Source organism: Erpetoichthys calabaricus, chromosome 4, assembly GCF_900747795.2.
Source record: "Erpetoichthys calabaricus chromosome 4, fErpCal1.3, whole genome shotgun sequence".
NCBI lineage: Eukaryota > Metazoa > Chordata > Cladistia > Polypteriformes > Polypteridae > Erpetoichthys > Erpetoichthys calabaricus.
In genome coordinates, this window is record NC_041397.2 from 321,167,155 (window position 1) to 321,186,266 (window position 19,112).

Sequence of the window (19,112 nt, forward strand, 5' to 3'; positions counted from 1 at the left end):
CTCTTCTTAAAATATGTATTCACCACATCCATGTCCATCCTTTTGGCAAAATCCACTATCCTCTGACCTTCTTCATTCCTCTCCTTGACACCATACCTACCCATCACCTCCTTGTCTCCTCTGTTCCCTTCACCAACATGTCCATTGAAATCAACTCCAATCACCACTTTCTGTTCCTTGGGTACACTGTTCATCACTTCATCCAACTCACTCCAAAAATCTTCTTTCTCACCCATTGCACACCCAACTTGCGGTGCATATGCACTAACAACATTCATCATCACACCTCTAATTTCCAGCTTCATAATCCTCACTCTGTCTGACACTCTTTTCATCTCCAAACACTCTTGACATACTGTTCCTTCAGAATAACTTCTACTTAATTTCTCCTCCCATCCACACCACGATAGAACAATTTAAACCCACCTCCAATCCACCTGGCCTTACTCCCCTTCCATTTAGTCTCTTGCACACACAATATATCAACCTTCCTTCTCTCCATCATATCTGCCAACTCTCTCCCCTTACCAGTCATACTTCCAACATTTAAACTTCCTACCCTCAGTTCCATTCTCTTTACTTTCCTCCTCTCCTCCTGCCTCCAGACACGTCTCCCCCCCCCCCCCCCCCCCACCCATTCTTCTTCTCCTTCTTCTTCTTCGGCCAACAGTAGCCCAATTTCCACTAGCACCCTGTTGGCTAACAGTACTGGTGGTGGTTGTTGTTAACCCGAGACACAACTGATCCAGTATGGAAATTTGCATTGTTGTCCACATATTGATTTGGCAAAATTTTACACCGGCTGCCCTTCCTGATGTAACCCTGGGCTTGGGACCAGCATGAAAAAACACACTGGTTTGTGCATCCCCTGTGGCTGGGTTGGGTCGGTTTCTTTTAACAAAATGTCTAATTTGCATAAAGGAAAAAATGTAGCAGGAAGTTAAACTTGGAGCAAAATTGAACATGACATGCAAGCACACTGTGCCTTCATAAGGGTCTTAATCCCTAGAGGTTTCCTTAAGTTAAATATCAAGTAGCCACAGTCCGGTTCATACCTTGGGTTTCTGGGTTTTATTAAATCACCAACAATTTGAAACACTACAGAGAAGAACACTAAATAACATGGTAGATTAACTTAACTTCACATACATTAACTATGTAAACATAAGTAAAGGACTGGTGTAAGTAAACAAAAATAAATTGCAAAATAAAAACCCATTCAGTAACAAACCGTGGTTGGTGCCTTCAGTTAAACACATGCTTTTATGGAAATGCTTACATTAAGTTTGAGGTTCTTCTTCAAGAACTTCATCATGTCCACCTTCTCGAATGAGAGGTTTGCTCTCTGTGCTGTGACAATGTCCACTACACTACAGAAAACCCTCTGACTTGGGACAGACTTTGTTGGAAAGGTCAGAGATTTCAAACGTGGCTCAAGTGCAGTGCTGACCTGAAGAAACTGACTCAGTGCTGACCTGTCATGGTGGGGATCTGTTGTCCAAGTCCAATGCAATGGCAGCTTTGACATCTTTTACAATTGCTGAACCTCAGTCACTCTGCTTCAAGGATGCCAGGATTGTGTGTTTCAGTGACATCATCATTGAAAGAGCTGCTCAGAGCTAAACAGAGCTGTCACCATTTTCAGTGGTTTGAGAGCTTGAATCACATTCCTCGGCTATTTTCACATCCTCTTCAGAGAGAGTAACATTGTCCTTAATGTTCCTCTTAATACACTTGTCTATAAAGATTGAGAGAACAGCAGCCTGCTGTTCAAGGTAACACTCAAGTGTGTCATGGCTTGAGTTCTACCTTGTAGGAACCTCCTTAATAAGCTTGTGTGAAGAAAGATGGAGCATCCCTTGTTTTTCCTTTAACACTGCTGCAGTACTGGTGTTATGATGGAAGAAAGTGACCACTTATCTCACTCCGCCTAAAAGCCAGGATATCAAGTTAATGCTCATCTACTTCTGTAATGCCAGGTCAACTGTATGTGAAAAGCATTAAATGTGTGGTGACAAAAAGAGAACATTCAAATCTGCTGATTAACAGGCACACTGAAGGGCTTACAGTGTGTGCTAAATAAAAACCTGAGTGAAGGAATGGAAGCTTCAAAAGCTAAAATATAAAACAAACTCACTCAGAATAACATGGAGGATGTCTGGAATGGACTGAGTGTCATTACTGGACTCGGGCAATCCAGGGCTTTGTGCTAGAAGGCGATGTGGACAAAGCCAATGCCCTGAACTGATTTTTTAATATATTTTCACTCCTACTGCCATCTTCTTCTAATGACCAGTCTCCACGCACCATCCAAACTACATCAACAACTCCTGCCACGTCAGCTGGAATAGCCAGTGACAAGTCCACCTCTGACCATCAGTGTCCATAACTGAAGACCAAGTAAGGAGACAACTGAGGAAACTACATACAGGAAAAGCTGCAGGACCAGATGGAGTCAGTCCTTGAGTTCTTAAGGCCTGTGCTGACTAACTTTGTGGTGTCTTGTGTCACCTGTTCACTTTGTCCCTAAGGCTTCAGGCAGTTCCAGTGCTGTGGGAAACATCCTGCATTGTTCCTGCTCCAAAGAAGGCAGGTGTCTCTTCACCTAAAGACTACAGAGCAGTGGCACTGACATCTCACATCATGAAAACCTCTGAGAGGCTGGTCACAGACTATATGAGTCCTCTTGTGGTAGACCACCTAGACCCACTGCAGTTTGCCAATAAGACAAAGATTGGAGTGGAGGATGTGATTATCTGTCTGCACCACAAGGCTTATTCTCACCTGGACAAAGCTGGCTGCACTGTGAGGATTCTGTTTTTTGATTTCTCCAGTGACTTCAATACCATCCAGCCATCCCATTTAAGGGGTCAACTCAGAGATATTCAGGTGGATGAGCCTGTGAGGTCCTGATGATGGACTATCTGTCAGGTAGATCACAGTGTGTGAGAATCAAGGACTGTGTGAGCAACACTGGAGCACCACAGGACCAGGCCTGTCTGCTTTACTCTTCACTCTGTACACCTCTGACTACAAACATAACAGCAGGTCAGGTCACTTGCAGAAATTCTCAGATGATTCTGCACTTCTGGGGTGCATTGATAAAGGAGGATAGGACAGAGGAGAGGAGTCAGGGGGAGAACTTTGAGAATTGTCTGCAATTTAACATCAGCAAAAACAAGGAATTGGTTATTGACATTCACCACACCAAAGAGCCTCTGTGTCCAGTCACTACTCAAGGAGTGGATGTAGAGGTGGTCCACTCCTACAAGTACTTTGGGGTCCACATTAATGACAGGTTGGACTGGTCTCGGAACACAGAGGAGCTATAGAAGAAAGGGCAGAGCAGGCTTTTTTTCCTCAGGATACTGCACTCTTTTAATGTGGGAAGTGATGTCCTTCACATCTTCTATAACTCTGTGATGGCCAGTGGGGTGTGCTGGGCAGATAACACTTCAAGAAAAGACCACCAAATCAATAAATTTGCAGTCACAGTTACAGGACACACTCTAGACCCCCTGAAGGTAGTAAAGGAGTAGAGAATGAACACTAACTGAGTGGCGTTATGATCAATGCCTCATATCCTCTCTGTGACACACCAACACTGAGGACTTTCAGACAACAAATCATTCAGCAAAAGTGGGTCAAGAAATGCCAACAGCAATATGCCTGCATAAGGGCTCACTGTGACTGGGACTGCTAAGTCAGAACTTTTCTTTTTAATCTTCTTGCTTTTTTGTCATTCTGGAATATGTGTAGACTAAACTGGGTGTGTATATTATTTATTATTATTATCTATCAGCAGCTTCAACTGCATTCACAATGTTCTTGGCGTTGTCACAGGAATGGTGGCATTTGGTAGGTCAATTTTCCACTTCACTACAACTTCCTGTACAGTAATCCCTCCTCCATCGCCGGGGTTGCGTTCCAGAGCCACCCCCAAAATAAGAAAATCCGCGAAGTAGAAACCATATGTTTATATGGTTATTTTTATATTGTCATGCTTGGGTCACAGATTTGCGCAGAAACACAGGAGGTTGTAGAGAGACAGGAACGTTATTCAAACACTGCAAACAAACATTTGTCTCTTTTTCAAAAGTTTAAACTGTGCTCCATGAGAAGACAGAGATGACAGTTCCGTCTCACAATTAAAAGAATGCAAACATATCTTCCTCTTCAAAGGAGTGCGCGTCAGGAGCAGAGACTGTCAGAAAGACAGAGGAAAGCAAACAAATCAATAGGGCTGTTTGGCTTTTAAGTATGCGAAGCACCGCGGCACAAAGCTGTTGAAGGCGGCAGCTCACACCCCCCTCCGTCAGGAGCAGGGGAGAGAGAGAGAGAGAGATAGAGAGAGAGAGAGAGAGAGAGAGAGAGAGAGAGAGAGAGAGAGAGAGAGAGAGAGAAACAAACAATCAAAAATCAATACGTGCCTTCGTGCTTTTAAGTATGACGAAGCACCGTGCAGCATGTCACATCACGAAGCAGCTGCACAGAAGGTAGCAACGTGAAGATAATCTTTCAGCATTTTTAGACGAGCGTCCGTATAGTCTAGGTGTGCAAACAGCCCCCCTACTCACACCCCCATACGTCAGGATCAGAGAAAGTCAGCACAAGAGAGAGAGAGAGAGAAAAGTAAGTTGGGTAGCTTCTCAGCCATCTGCCAATAGCGTCCCTTGTATAAAATCAACTGGGCAAACCAACTGAGGAAGCATGTACCAGAAATTAAAAGACTCATTGTCCGCAGAAATCCGTGAACCAGCAAAAAATCCGCGATATATATTTAAATATGCTTACATATAAAATCCGCGATAGAGTAAAGCCGCAAAAGGCGAAGCGCGATATAGCGAGGGATCACTGTAGTATTTCTGACAAGTGGTCACTTGCGTGGCTTTCATAGGAAGTGCATGTCTGGAGAACAGTCGGTAATGCAGTGTGTGTGATTGTCATGAAGCTCTCCGTTGGACTGAAGGTCCACCCATTGGTAGTTAAAGGGATGAGTTTTCTCAAATCCTACAGCAATTTAGCCTTTACTTTGTTATAAAGTTTAGGCAGCACATTTTGACTGAAATGCGGTCTTCGTGGCTATGCACAGTAGAGAAAAAAGCAATAATAAGTTTTACTTAAGGGAATGGCATTTGGACCTTTCACTGATCCCTAGGGTAGGGTGAGCCTTGGTATAGTTGTGTTACTAGTTGTATATTTATTAGAAAGAATTCCATGAAGAAAAGTGTATTTTCAGCACACTCTAGCAAAGGATTAATGTTTTTGCTATCCACTGGAACCTAACCCACTATTTCCCACAGGCTCAAAGTTTTAATATTTGAGACTTCAACTTTTCTGTCATTTCCTAGGAACGTAACCGCTGAGAAAGTTGAGGATTGACCACCTTCACAAAATCTTTGAATAGAATAATAATTTGGTGATTTACATGTGTTATACTGTTAATTGTGACCTGAAAAATGATCTTTATTACATTAGCAACTTAATGAGACCTCAACAGGCTGCACCTTAGAGAGCTGGCAGCAGAGGGTGGTTCTGTCATTTGGAACCACAACACGAGGCTGTGGCTCCGTATTTTAAGTAATTATTGAGTGACTGGATTATTGATGAACTGTAATATTATTACAGTAGGTGGAGCATACAGCAGAGCACACAAGGAAGAATTAGAACAGGATTTATTTTCCATTACAAGCCAGGCCAGTGTGAGTTCCTGAATTCCTTTTATTGTGCATATATTTGCTGCCCAGTAGTATAGGACAAAGTAGGCATTGCCCATTCAGCAGGACTCTTGTGGCACACCAGGCCTGTTAAGAAAGCAGATTTAACAGGGATGTGGGCATCCAGCTGCCCACAACTCCCACTTGTATTCCAAACCAAGTGGTTAAATTCCAGCTTGTACCAGGATCTACCTGGATGTCATCTGATAATGAAGGTGTAAATCGGAGTGGCACTGACATCTCTCCAGAAGCCCCCTGCAGATCTCTTGGGCCAAAATGTATTAAATGGACGCAAGCAAGAACAATGACCTATAATTCAAAGGATGACAACTAAAATGGACAGAAGAACCCACCTATTAAAAGGCACTGATTTTGTAATTGGAATTGATTTTAATCCATTCTGGAGAAGGTTCGTCCATCCTTTAAATCTCTCTCCCTGTCTGGGATATTTGCTGGATACTCTATGAACTCCCAGAGGATTCTCTCAGCAAAAGGGAATTATTCAAAATGACCTTCTGAAACATGGTCTCTGAAACCTAAAAAGTTATGTGCCACCCTCTCTATGAGGAGCTGAAGGCTGAAATTATTTTCTCTTTGTGAACCTGAGAGCTGAGAACCAGTTTGCCAAGCTAATCAGTGAGCCAGTCTGAATGCTGAGAAGCAACCATCACTTCAAGAAGGAAACTTCAGCATCTAAACCCTTGTGCTTTTCCCTAACTTGCAGATGGCAGAGGAAAGGGTCTGACAACAGAAGGCAAGCTGAGGAAGCAGCAGCACAGCTCTGACAAGGAAGGAGAAAAAGTGCACTCTAACACATGGTGCATTGTCCACTTGAACTTGGAATAACAACAAAGCAACAACTCCACACAATATTGGACATCGTCCATAAAGACATGTTATCGTAGAAATGATCATCTATGGCAGGGGTTCAGGGGGTCTGTGAGGGTCAGATAAAAATTAACATTTATATTCACTATATAGCCCAGTACTGTTGATTTTTTTCACTTGAAGATGAAGGGGGTCCATAGCTTCATCAGATTCTTAACACTAGAATTCCTGAAGCCTACGAAAAAATGTTGTAATCCTGGCCCACTTAATAAATAATACAGTATATTGTTACTTGAAATACATGCATTTCATGTGTGTTCCACATCTACAAAGATCTGGGTAAGTGTAGGATGACAGCAAATGCAAGGAATGCAAAAAATGCTGAACACATAACTAAAGCAGAAACTTTTTCAATGTTATACTAATATACGATCTGTCAGATCTAAACACTAGCGTGGTACTGAGAAGATATCAGCCACAGTGCTACTCTTGTGAAAAGAATGGGAATAATTGCCATCAACTCACAGAGGGAGAGGTAAGTTCTTTGTACCACATGAACATCACTGAGAGAATTACCCTAAGTTCTTGTCTATAAGCCGGACTCATGTATTAGCCGGAGACCAAAAATCATACGAATTTTTAAAATAAAATCGTATCATAGATAAGCCGGACTCATGGATAAGCCGAACGTACTATAACCTATAACTAATAGAAGGGAGGGAGGTCAGTGGTCTCACTCGCGCCCATTTAATTTCTTTAAGGGGGGAGAGAGTGTGAGATATTGCCGTCTCTCTCACTCCCCGCATGGCGCGGTTGGAGCGGCCGGAGCGCGTTCTTTCTGCTGTGGGCGTCGCCGAGTCAACACGAGCGCGTAGCGGTCATTTAAATTGTGATTTTATATGTAAGCATATTTAAATATATATCGCGGATTTCTGCGGACAATGGGTCTTTTAATTTCTGGTACATGCTTCCTCAGTTGGTTTGCCCAGTTGATTTCATACAAGGGACGCTATTGGCAGATGGTTGAGAAGCTACCCGGCTTACTGTTCTCTCTCTCTTGCGCTGACTATCTGTGATCCTGACGTATGGGGATTGAGCAGGGGGGCTGTTTGCACACCTAGACGATACGGACGCTCGTCTAAAAATGCTGAAAGATTATCTTCACGTTGCTATCTTTTGTAAAGCTGATTCCTGAAAAGACATGCTGCACAGTGCTTCGCATACTTAAAAGCTCGAAGGGCACGTATTGATTTTTGACTGAAAAACAAACTCTCCCTCTCTCTCTCTTTGTCTGCTCCTGACGGAGGGGGTGTGAGCTGCCGCCTTCAACAGCTTTGTGCCGCGGTGCTTCGCATACTTAAAAGCCAAACAGACATATTGATTTGTTTGCTTCACTCCTTTGAAGAGGAAGATATGTTTGCATTCTTTTAATTGTGAGACGGAACTGTCATCTCTGTCTTGTCATGGAGCACAGTTTAAACTTTTGAAAAAAGAGACAAATGTTTGTTTGCAGTGTTTGAATAACATTCCTGTCTCTCTACAACCTCCTGTGTTTCTGCGCAAATCTGTGACCCAAGCATGACAATATAAAAATAACCATATAAACATATGGTTTCTACTTCACGGATATTCTTATTTCGCGGGTGGCTCTGGAACGCAACCCCCGCGATGGATGTATAAGCCGGACTTATGTATAAGCCGATATTCTATTTTTTCATTTTCACAACTTTTTTCCTTAGATAAGCCGCGGCTTATTGACAAGAACTTAGGGTAAACTGAAAAATAAAAAACAAGCACTAACTTTTAAAAGTAGCCAAAATTTATACCAGGTGTTACAGACTCAAATCAAATGTATGTTTTTATTATATTGTAGAAATAATAATAATAATAATAATAATAATCATACTCAAAACACAGAGTACCTGGTCTCAAACTCAGGACCTTCAGGTTATAAGGCAACACATCTTACCTCTCCACCATTCATACATGTAAGTTTCCAGTCGATTGACATATCAGGTTGAGTTTTTAATTCATTGACAGTAACATATAAATCGAATGCATTTTCTTTTCCTTTGGTTATATTCTTGAATAAAAGCACACGTGTTTATTTGATATTTGGTGTGGACCTGGAGAAAGCATATGACAGGGTGCCTCGAGAAGAGCTGTGGTATTGTATGAAGAAGTCGGGAGTGGCAGAGAAGTACATAAGAGTTGTACAGAATATGTATGAGGGGAGTGTGACAGTGGTGAGGAGTGACGGATGCATTCAAGGTGGAGGTGGGATTACATCAGGGATCAGCTCTGAGCCCTTTCATATTTGCAATGGTGATGGACAGGCTGGCAGACGAGATTAGACAAGAGTCTCCGTGGACTGTGATGTTTGCTGATGACATTGTGAACTGTAGCGAGAGAAGGGAGCAGGTTGAGGAGACCCTGGAGAGGTGGAGATATGCTCTAGAGAGGAGAGGGAATGAAGGTCAGTAGGAACAAGACAGAATACATGTGTGTGAATGAGAGGGAGGTCAGTGGAATGGTGAGGATGAGGGGAGTAGAGTTGGCGAAGGTGGATGAGTTTAAATACTTGGGATCAACAGTACAGAGTAATGGGGATTGTGGAAGAGTGGTGAAAAATGCACTTTACACAGTGTTGCATCATGATAGGCCTAAATGAAAGACAAACTGTTTAAATTGTTTATGATATTTTGCAGGTGATGCTCAAAGGGTTTCACTTTTTATGCCATTATTTCCATAAAGAGATGATGATGGACAGGATTAGAAATGAGGACATTAGAGGGTTAGCTCAGGTTGGACGGTTGGGAGACAAAGTCGGAGAGGCGAGATTGTGTTGGTTTGGACATGTGCAGAGGAGAGATGCTGAGTACATTGGGAGAAGGATGCTAAGGACAGAGCTGCCAGGGAAGAGGAAAAGAGGAAGGCCTAAGAGAAGGTTTATGGATGTGGTGAGAGAGGACATGCAGGTGGAGGGGTGTAACAGAACAAAATGACGAGGACAGAAAGATATGGAAGAAGATGATCCGCTGTGGCAACTCCTAACGGGAGCAGCTGAAAGAAGAAGTGTTTATTTTATATTTGGACTAAAGTCTTCACATATTATACACTTCATGTCATTATTAGTATAACATGGAAAAAATTTCTGCTTTAGCTATGTGTTCAGCATTTCTTTCATATTTACTTCTGATGGTCATCCCTAGATAATTAAATTCCTTTGATATTATGAACGAAAAGCTATCTAATTCAGTATGATGTGCTAAAGAGTTCACTGGCAAAAGCACAATTGTTTTCAAAGTAAAGGCCGAACATTGCACTTTGAGAATATATATACTGTATGTGTTTAGTTATTTATTAGTTATTTATAATAATTTACAATGTCTTTACCAAAATATGCACTTTATTAAATAAAACCACAGAATGACAACAATCTGTACTGTAATTTCTGTTATACTAGAATAACCTAAAATCTAAAATAGTATGTCTGAGAAAAAGGAAAATGCATATCTGACTTCATTCAAAAAGAACATTTTTATTCTGAAGATTCTCCATATCAGCACACCAATTAAGCCCTTCACTTTGACTTGTTATAAATCAGAGGGTGAGGGGTCTCTGGCAGACCTAGAGTTATATCAGTGGGCATTTACAGTTATTTGAAAAAGTTTGGGAACCCCTGCATAATAATTGACTCTCCTTTCAACAATAAAGATAACAGTGGTATGTCTTTCATTTCCTAGGAACATCTGAGTACTGCAGTGTTTTCTGAACAAAGATTTTTGTTGAAGCAGTATTTAGTTGTATGAAATTAAATCAAATGTGAAAACTGGCTGTGCACAAATGTGGGTCCCCTTGTCATTGTGCTGATTTGAATGCCTGTCACTGCTCAATGCTGATGACTTGGTTGGATAAGCTCGTTAAGCCTTGAACTTCATAGACAGGTGTGTCCAATCATGAGATATAAAGGTATTTAAGGTGGTCAATTACAAGTTGTGCTTCCTTCCCTTTGACTCTCCTCTGAAGAGTGACAGCATGGGATCCTCAAAGCAACTCCCCAAAGATCTGAAAACAAAGATTGTCCAGTCTCCTGGTTTAGGGGAAGGCTACAAAAAGCCATCTCAGAGGTTTAAACTGTCAGTTTCAACTGTAAGGAATGTAATCGGGGAATGGAAGGCCACAGGCAAAGTTGCTGTTAAACCCAGCAGGTCTGACAGGCCAAGAAAAATACAGGAGCGGCATATGAGCAGGATTGTGAGAATGGTGACAGACAACCCACAGATCACCTCCAAAGACCTGCAAGAACATCTTGCTGCAGATGGTGTATCTGTACATTGTTCTACAATTCAGCACAATTTGCACAAAGAACATCTGTATGGCAGGGTGATGAGAAAGAAGCCCTTTCTGCACTCACGCCACAAACAGAGTCGCTTGTTGTATGCCAATGCTCATTTAGACAAGCCAGATTCATTTTGGAACAAAAGTGCTTTGGACTAATGAGACAAAAATGGAGTTATTTGGTCAGAACAAAAAGCGCTTTGCATGGCGGAAGAAGAACACCGGATTCCAAGAAAAACACCTGCTACCTACTGTCAAATTTGGTGGAGGTTCCATCATGCTGTGGGGCTGTGTGGCTAGTTCAGGGACTGGGCCCCTTGTTAAAGTTGAGGGTCGGATGAATTCAACCCAATATCAACAAATTCTTCAGGATAATGTTCAAGCATCAGTCACAAAGTTGAAGTTACGCAGGGGTTGGATATTCCAACAAGACAATGACCCAAAACACAGTTGGAAATCTACAAAGGCATTCATGCAGAGGGAGAAGTACAATGTTCTGGAATGGCCGTCACAGTCCCCTGACTTGAATATCATTGAAAATCTATGGGATGATTTGAAGCAGGCTGTCCATCAAATTGAACTGAACTGGAGAGATTTTGTATGAAGAATGGTCAACAATACCTCCATCCAGAATCAGACACTCATCAAAGGCTATAGGAGGACAGTGTCTTGAGACCAAAAGGAGGCTCAACTAAGTATTGGTGTCAGATCTCTGTTGGGGTGCCCAAATGTATGCACCTGTCTAATTTTGTTATGATGTATATTGCATATTTTCTGTTAATCCAATAAACTTAATATCACTGCTGAAATACTACTGTTTCCATAAGGCATGTCAGATATTAAAAGGAAGTTGCTACTTTGAAAGCTCAGCCAGTGAGAAACAAAAATCCAAAGAATTAAGAGGGGTTCCCAAACTTTTTCATATGACTGTAACCTTTGACCACAGCTTTGACCAGCTGTTAAATACCCCCAAGAATCTACCATCCTGATCCCCCTGAATCCAACATGATTTTGCTGTAAGAGCCGTAATGTAAGGGAACCTTTTAATTTACACAAGAATATTTCTAAATATTTGTAAATGCACCATCATTAATTTCATGTGTTTCAGTGAGAGTTCTTGTGTGCATGCGAGATAGGTGTTGTCTGATTCCAGATGTTGGAGGGGGGAAGTTGGCGGGCAGAAAGAAATGGAGCAACACAGACTTTAACCATGTTTTAATATTTACAAACTGTTATAAGATTAATTTGTTACTGTTGTTTGAAATAAGGTTGTTGAACTTTTAAAAGAAGACTCGCATCAAGCCTATGCAACAAATTAATTAATTGGAAATTACATCCTGCATATGAAAGAAGGAGAGACGTCGTTATAATCCCCTTGATCCGTCTTTGCTCTTCCTTTTACTGCACTGAAGCTAAAGTCGCACATCCCCACTGTAAGTCTCTTAGTCTTACATACCCTGTAGATTTGGTGGAAAGTGGAGGAACATGTTGGCACAACTCCAGTTTGGCACAGCCATACCCCTGTCTTCCAGAATCCTGCCCTTTGCATTGGTGGAAGTCCTGTCTGTTTCCATGGGCAGATCAGGGCATTGAGACGCTTGTTGTCATTTGTAATGACAATGAACTCAGAACGTTACTCAGGTCCAGGTTTTCTGTTCCTCCTTCCTCTTTCTTTTTTCTATCTTCAGATCAGATCAGTCAGGCAAATGAGGACCCAATGTTCTCTGCATTGCCTTCCCACCCAATTCTTTTTTTCTTATTAGTTCCATACTTTGCAGGATTATCATCTTTACATGCAAGTCTGCATAAGATATCTGCCAGGCCTCTCGCTGTACTATCAGTCTAGTGATGTGACCTCCTTTCTTCTGCTCCCATCTCTTGTAAGGATAACATCATCTCAGCATCCTCCTAAGCTCAGTTATCAGCAAATGCAATTTAAATTTGTACCTCGCCTGTACCTCACCACTCAGAAACTTTGTTATGCATTTGGTTGCCCATCCCATCTGCCACCTGTGTCCTTTAATGCCCCTCCATAAATTTTGGGACCGCTCTCCAGTTTATGCTTTTTGGGTGAATCTTTCCAATTGCCTATTTGATATTTTGTTTGTTAATATTCCCTTTTTTACCATCTCTGCTAAACTCATCTCAGCCTCATGCTGGAAGTCTGCTACTCATTCTTTGTAAATGTCTGTCAATCCTCTTTCTTTAATCTAACCCTGCTTGAACTTGGATACCTGCGTGTAAATAAAGGCCCACCAAAATATGTCCAGTTTGTTTCTGCTCATTTCATTCTGAAGTGTAGATGTTACTGTGTTAGGACTTTGTCGTAAGTGTTTCATACACACGCGTTTTCATCATCAACATGGCCTTACTGTACAGGGCGCAGTTTACATATCAGCTGGAAACAAAAAAACGTGTTTATGTCAAAAGCATAACCCTGCATGGTGAATGTTATACTTTGATAAGTTAACTTTAAATAAAATCTCGATAGCCCAAATGTCTGTGTACCAAAATGCCACAAACAAGCAGTCCAAAGCAGCAGCCGCCTTGATGTTCTTCTTTTCTTCAAGACCCTTGGAGCAAACAGCAGCCTAACCTGCCGCTGTGTCTGTCCAGTTCACTTTAGTAAAAATTCTCCCAGATCAGACTTTATATTGCTTTGAATTGTTTGTTTATTTGGGGGAATTCATTTGAAAACTTCAGCAGATGACAGGAGTCAGAGGACCTGTGGGACTCAATTAAATGACAGGCCAGTGTGCAGCTCTAGTGACATGTGACACACACATCATGGAGTTGCACTGGCACTCAGGGTCACACTACAGCTTTATTTGTGTGTTTTATTTGTGCTTTGGAGCTTCAGTTGGGTAGCATCCTCTGTGAAGCCATTGCAGCACAGAGTTGTATGGATGTCACCAATTTAAAATGAAGTTTAAACCAAATGATATTTGCAGTCAGCGTATCAGTGTGTTTTGTTTGTGTGTTAGCCATTAAAAACAGACCAATGTCACAGCTGGAATTTAATTTCAGCTGCAGAACACCTGGGGCCTCATATATAAACAGGGCGTACACACAAAAATGTTGCGTAAGCCTGTGTCCACGCTCAAATCACAATGTATAAAACCTAAACTTGGCGTAAAGCCACACACATTTTCATGGTAGCTCCAACCCTGGCATACACAAGTTCTCCGCTCGGTTTTGCAAACTGGCTGCACCCAGCATCAAAGCAGTGCTACTGTTCCAGTGTGGTTTCCCTTTCTTTTTTAGATCCACATCCCTGATGCAGCTTTATCATATACACTGAAATTAACTGAAAATTGTTTATTAGTTTAAGGCATCTGCTTGTAATTAACCTGTAACAATACAATAGTCCACGGAATGGCCAAACTATTCCAAATATCATAGCTGCTTTACCGTTGTTACTCTCACTGCACCTTCTTCTTCTTTCAGCTGTTCCCGTTAGGGGTTGCCATGGCAGATCATCTTTTTCCATATTACTCTCACTGTACCCACCACTCTGAGTATTTATATCACTGTATCTGAGTGTGGAATCACAGATCTACAGCAGCTGATTGGAAGAGAATTATCAGTATACAGCATCAAGCATACGCTGCCTCAGCCATGCTGACTATTTGAACTGCTCTCATAAGACAAACGCTTCAGAGCCTTTCCTGTACGGACCTCACGGTTCAGAAACAGTTTCATAACAAGAACTATAAACACACTCAATCAGTCCATCAAGTGCTCCTTGTAGAACTTATAAGTACAATCACCTCACTGTAAACTTGTGATACAGTTATAATATTACACAACCTGAGACACTTTATAAAGCGCGTATTTACATATGATGATGATATTATTTTAAGATGAAATGCAGCAAAATATTTTTATTATATTATACAGATAAAACTTTAACTTAATTTAAATAATCTATATTGTTAATAATTAAACATGTGAGGACACGGTGCCGCAGACCTAGCGAGGAGCTGGCACTCTGATAACAATCAGATGCCTTAAACTAATAAACAATATGCGGTTAATTTCAGTGTATATGATAAAGGCGCGTCAGGGATGTGGATCTAAAAAAGAAAGGGAAACCACACTTAAACAAAAGCACTGCTTTGATGCTGGGTGCCAGCAATTTTCAAAACTGAGCGGAGAACTTGCACACGCCAAGCATTTAGCTGGCGTGAAAATGTGTGTGGCTTTACGGCAAGTTTAGGTTTTATACATTGTGATTTCAGCGTGGAAACAGGAGTACGCAATATTTTTGTGCGTACGCACCATTTATAGATGAGGCCCCAGGTCACAGTTCATAATCCATACTAGATTGGTTGAGGCCTGGGATACCAATGATCTCCAGGGAATCAGTGGAAACTATGCCACTGCTGTGCAAAGAACACGAAGAAGAATAAGAACGGGAAAGTGAGTTCAAAGACAATGGGAGAGAAAGAAGGGAAAGACTGTGGAGGTCAGAGGTTAGAATGTTGGCACTATTACTGGTAAAGGGAGAGAGCTGGCCGATATGATAGAATGGAGAAAGGTAGATGTACTATGTGTGCAGGAGACGAAGTGGAAAGGGTATAAGGTGAGGGTTGGGTGCAAACTGTTCTACCATGGTGTGGATGGTAACAGAAAAAGGGGATGGGGAATTGTGAAGGAATAGTATGTTAGGAGTGTTTTGGAGGTGAAGAGAATGTGTGCATAAATTTGGAAATTGAAGGGGTAATGTTAAATGTCATCAGGGCATATGCTCCGCAAGTGGGATGTGAGATGGAGGAAGATTTCTGGAGAGAGTTAGATGTAAAGGCAGAGAGTATACCCAAAAGTAGAAAGACTGGTGATCGCATTGGGCCTTAATTGACATGTTGGCGAGAGGAACAGTGGTGATAAGGAGGTGATGGGCACGAATGATATTAAGGAGAGAAATGTTGAAGGGCAGGTGGTGGTTGACTTTGCAAAAAGGATGGAAATGGTGGTGGTGAATACATATTTTAAGAAAAAGGAAGAACAAAGTGGAGGAAGGTGCACACAGGTGGACATAGGAGATGCAATGTGAAAGAGATTAGAGACTGTAAGGTGGTGGCAGGGGATAGAGTAGCTAGAGAGCATCGATTTGTGGTATGCAGGATGAATTTTGAGGTGAAAAATAGGAAGAGAGTGAGAATGGAACCAGAGATCATAAGGTTTCAAGCTCAAGGAGGAAGACTATAAGGTGGAATGCAGAGAAGAAGTAAGACAGGCACTGAGTAGTGGTGAAGACATAATAGATGATTGGAACACCACAGGTGAAGTGGTAAGGGAGAGTGCTTGGTGTGACAAAAAGACTTGGTGGTGGAATGACGAAGTACAGGAAAGCATAAAGAAGAAGAGGATAGTGAAAAAAAATTGGGATAACCAGAAAGATGACAAAAGCAGATAGGTGTACAAAGAGATGTGGTGCAAGGTGAAGAGAGAAGTGGCAAAGGATAAGGAAAAGGTATATGTTGAGCTTTATGAGAAGCTGGACACAAAGGAACGCTTTTGTCCGTGTGCCATGTTTTAGTGGGAATTCTATGCACAATGTTATGCATGAGGCCCCTGGTGATGTGGGCACTTAATGCCATCAGTCACAGGTTGATTTTTGACCTGGGCACTTTTTAGGCAATTTTCAACAAGAAAATTGTGATCTCTAAATCATTTAATGTTAAATTACAGTAAGCTTGGTGAACAGTGAGGATCAGAATTCCACTGATGTTTATTAGTGTAATTGTAAAGTAAGTGTGCACGTTGTTTTTTATATGGAGGACCACCCAAGATGGAGTTGTCTTGTTGTATGGCTGTCTGCATTGGCTGGTGATTGAGTGCTGGGTTTCCCAGATTATCTTTCGGTCATGTTCTTATATCTGCTGAAGTTGTTTTTAATTGGAGATTAATTTGTTATTGCGTTTTTTTTATTTTAAGTCAAATTTAATGTAAAAATTTCCAATTTAATCATGTAGTTTATTTTATCTTTAAAGTAGAACATCATAAACTTCATCTTAAAATCGTTTAAATTTACTAGTTTCTCAAATCCCATCGTAACTAAAGTAGCACGTTAAATGCTTTGTTTTGTATTTGATCTTATATGTGCTCTATGTGTGTGAATCACTATGTGCTTCTTAAACGGGCTTTCTCTTTCTCCGACAGGACACAGAATCCATTACATTCATAATATTACAGCTATCTAAATAATTTAAATACTGAGATGTATACATGCTATAATTTTCATGATGATAGGAGTTAAAGCATGTTATTTGAGTACTGAGAAAAGTGCTATATAAATGTAATGAATTATTATTATTATTATTATTAAACATGGAACATGGTGGTGCAGTGATTGTTCCTGCCTCACGTAAGATGCTTGCTTTGCCGTGCATGACCTTCAATGAAATAATTTATTGCAGCAGTACTGTCTCTTTCAAATGTACTAACTCCTCGATAGGCAGGCAGTTCCTTTATTTGTGAGGATTTTATAATATATTTTATGACACATTGATGATGTTGACCTTTATGATAGTAATCCAGTATTAAATGTTTTTATATATGCCTTGATTGTTAAAATGTTGTTCAGTTCAGCCTCCTTCCTGTATCAGCCACAATAGTAAGAAGATACACGGCTCACCATGAATATTTTGTTCATTTCTTCTGGTTCAGTAGTTTTTGGGCCTGTGTGTATGGATGTGCTGTGTGGTATTTTAAATGCTGCTTTTATTATCTTATGTTTGTCTTTTTTGCAGCCCTGTATGTGCTGTGTAAGAGTTAATTAAGTTAAATGTCATTTTCCACATATCTGCCCCATCTTTAAATTCTGTTCTAGTCCACTTGCAGAAATCATCTGCAAACCACCTAAATTTAGTGTAATTTGCTTATTTTCAGTCTTATTTTTGTCACCTAAATCAGTGGTTCCCAAACTGAGGGGCACGCAAGTAACAAAAAAGGGGGGTGTGAAGATGAGAAAAAAAGAAAACAAGAATCGAAAATATGAAAAATATATCTATTGAAACCAAAACAAATTAACTTAAACTACATTGTGATACTAGAAAAATAAATATAGAGTTAGATAAATGTCGATAAAAGTTAAGTAGGTATAATAAAATATGCATCTATGATATATCATTAATTAAAAAAGAACAAATTGGTATTAGTGGGCTCCTTTCAAAAAATCATTAGGGGGTGCGATTAAAACTGTTGTGAAAACTCGGGTCGCAAATACTTAAAGGTTGAGAAACGCTGACCTAAATAAATTACACAAGCACGGCAGCCCCCAAATGAGCCCACTTTCCTCGGACATTAACACTTCGATTTCTGTGCTTAGTCAAATCCCATGCACCACATCAGCCTTGAACTCTGACCTCTTGTGTTGGCTGTGGTACGCATGGAGTCTCACATCAAAATCATTTAACAATTCAGTCAGGTAATTCACACATTCGTCAGACGCTTCCTGCTTTACACCACCTGAGCTCTCGTGTATCCCAGAAGATCAAGGATTTCATCTGACGTGTCCTTACCTTTGGTCTTGTATGTTGCTTTTTTATCTAGAAAGAAGAAACAGAGGAATATTGTAAAAATGAGCATAATGAACAACTGGCGTCATCTTTATTATGCAGCTTTTGGACTCACCTCTCATTCTTCGCCATTTCAATATGAGCAGCACAGTCGCTGTGACACAAAGAGCCATCGATAACCAGAAGACCACCAACCAGCCAGAGATGTTTGGGGAGAAAACTGAAAAAAGAAGAGAGGAATAAACATCTATGAGTCTGAAAAACACAACAAGAGGGGATGTGTGAGGCCTGAAAGAAAAGAGTAATTCAGGATTAGTGAGCTTAATGACCGATACCTGGATACTGTCCAGAGAGGAAATGTGACAAAAAAACACCAATCAGAGCATAAATGGAGTGTCAGGGGGCCGTGAAACGAGTGGTTATGAGCTTCAGAAGCACCAAGATTGGTAAAATCTTTAATAAAAACCACACTGTCATGGTGGATATCCCAAAGATAATGTTGCACACTGACTGGTGATGACCACATGCCCAATTAGGCTTCAGTACACCTAATGCTGCCCACTTGTGAACCAGAGTGCCATGTATGGTGGCCTTGGGGTACAAGAGGTAGGAAATTAAAAGAGGAGCCAAATATGAGGAGTGCAGAAAATTGGTGAAGACTGAGCTGTAAAGGAAATGCACAACCAAAAAAGAACAGTGATTG

The 19,112-nt window shown here is 41.0% G+C and overlaps 2 protein-coding genes across 2 annotated transcripts in view; both read right to left on the reverse strand.

The window, feature by feature from the left end:
- LOC114643526 (NACHT, LRR and PYD domains-containing protein 3-like) overlaps window positions 1–19,112 on the reverse strand; it is a 2,412,635-nt gene that overhangs the window by 1,046,942 nt on the left and 1,346,581 nt on the right. The gene's annotated exons all lie outside the window — the stretch shown is intronic.
- The window catches only part of LOC114643532 (butyrophilin-like protein 2), a 678,491-nt gene that overhangs the window by 15,576 nt on the left and 643,803 nt on the right, over window positions 1–19,112 (reverse strand). The window contains exons 9-10 of the mRNA XM_051925839.1: window positions 18,525–18,629; window positions 18,413–18,439 (exon numbers count right to left, since the gene is read on the reverse strand). Of these exons, the coding sequence (XP_051781799.1) occupies window positions 18,413–18,439; window positions 18,525–18,629 (132 nt within the window). The remainder of the gene's footprint in view (window positions 1–18,412; window positions 18,440–18,524; window positions 18,630–19,112) is intronic.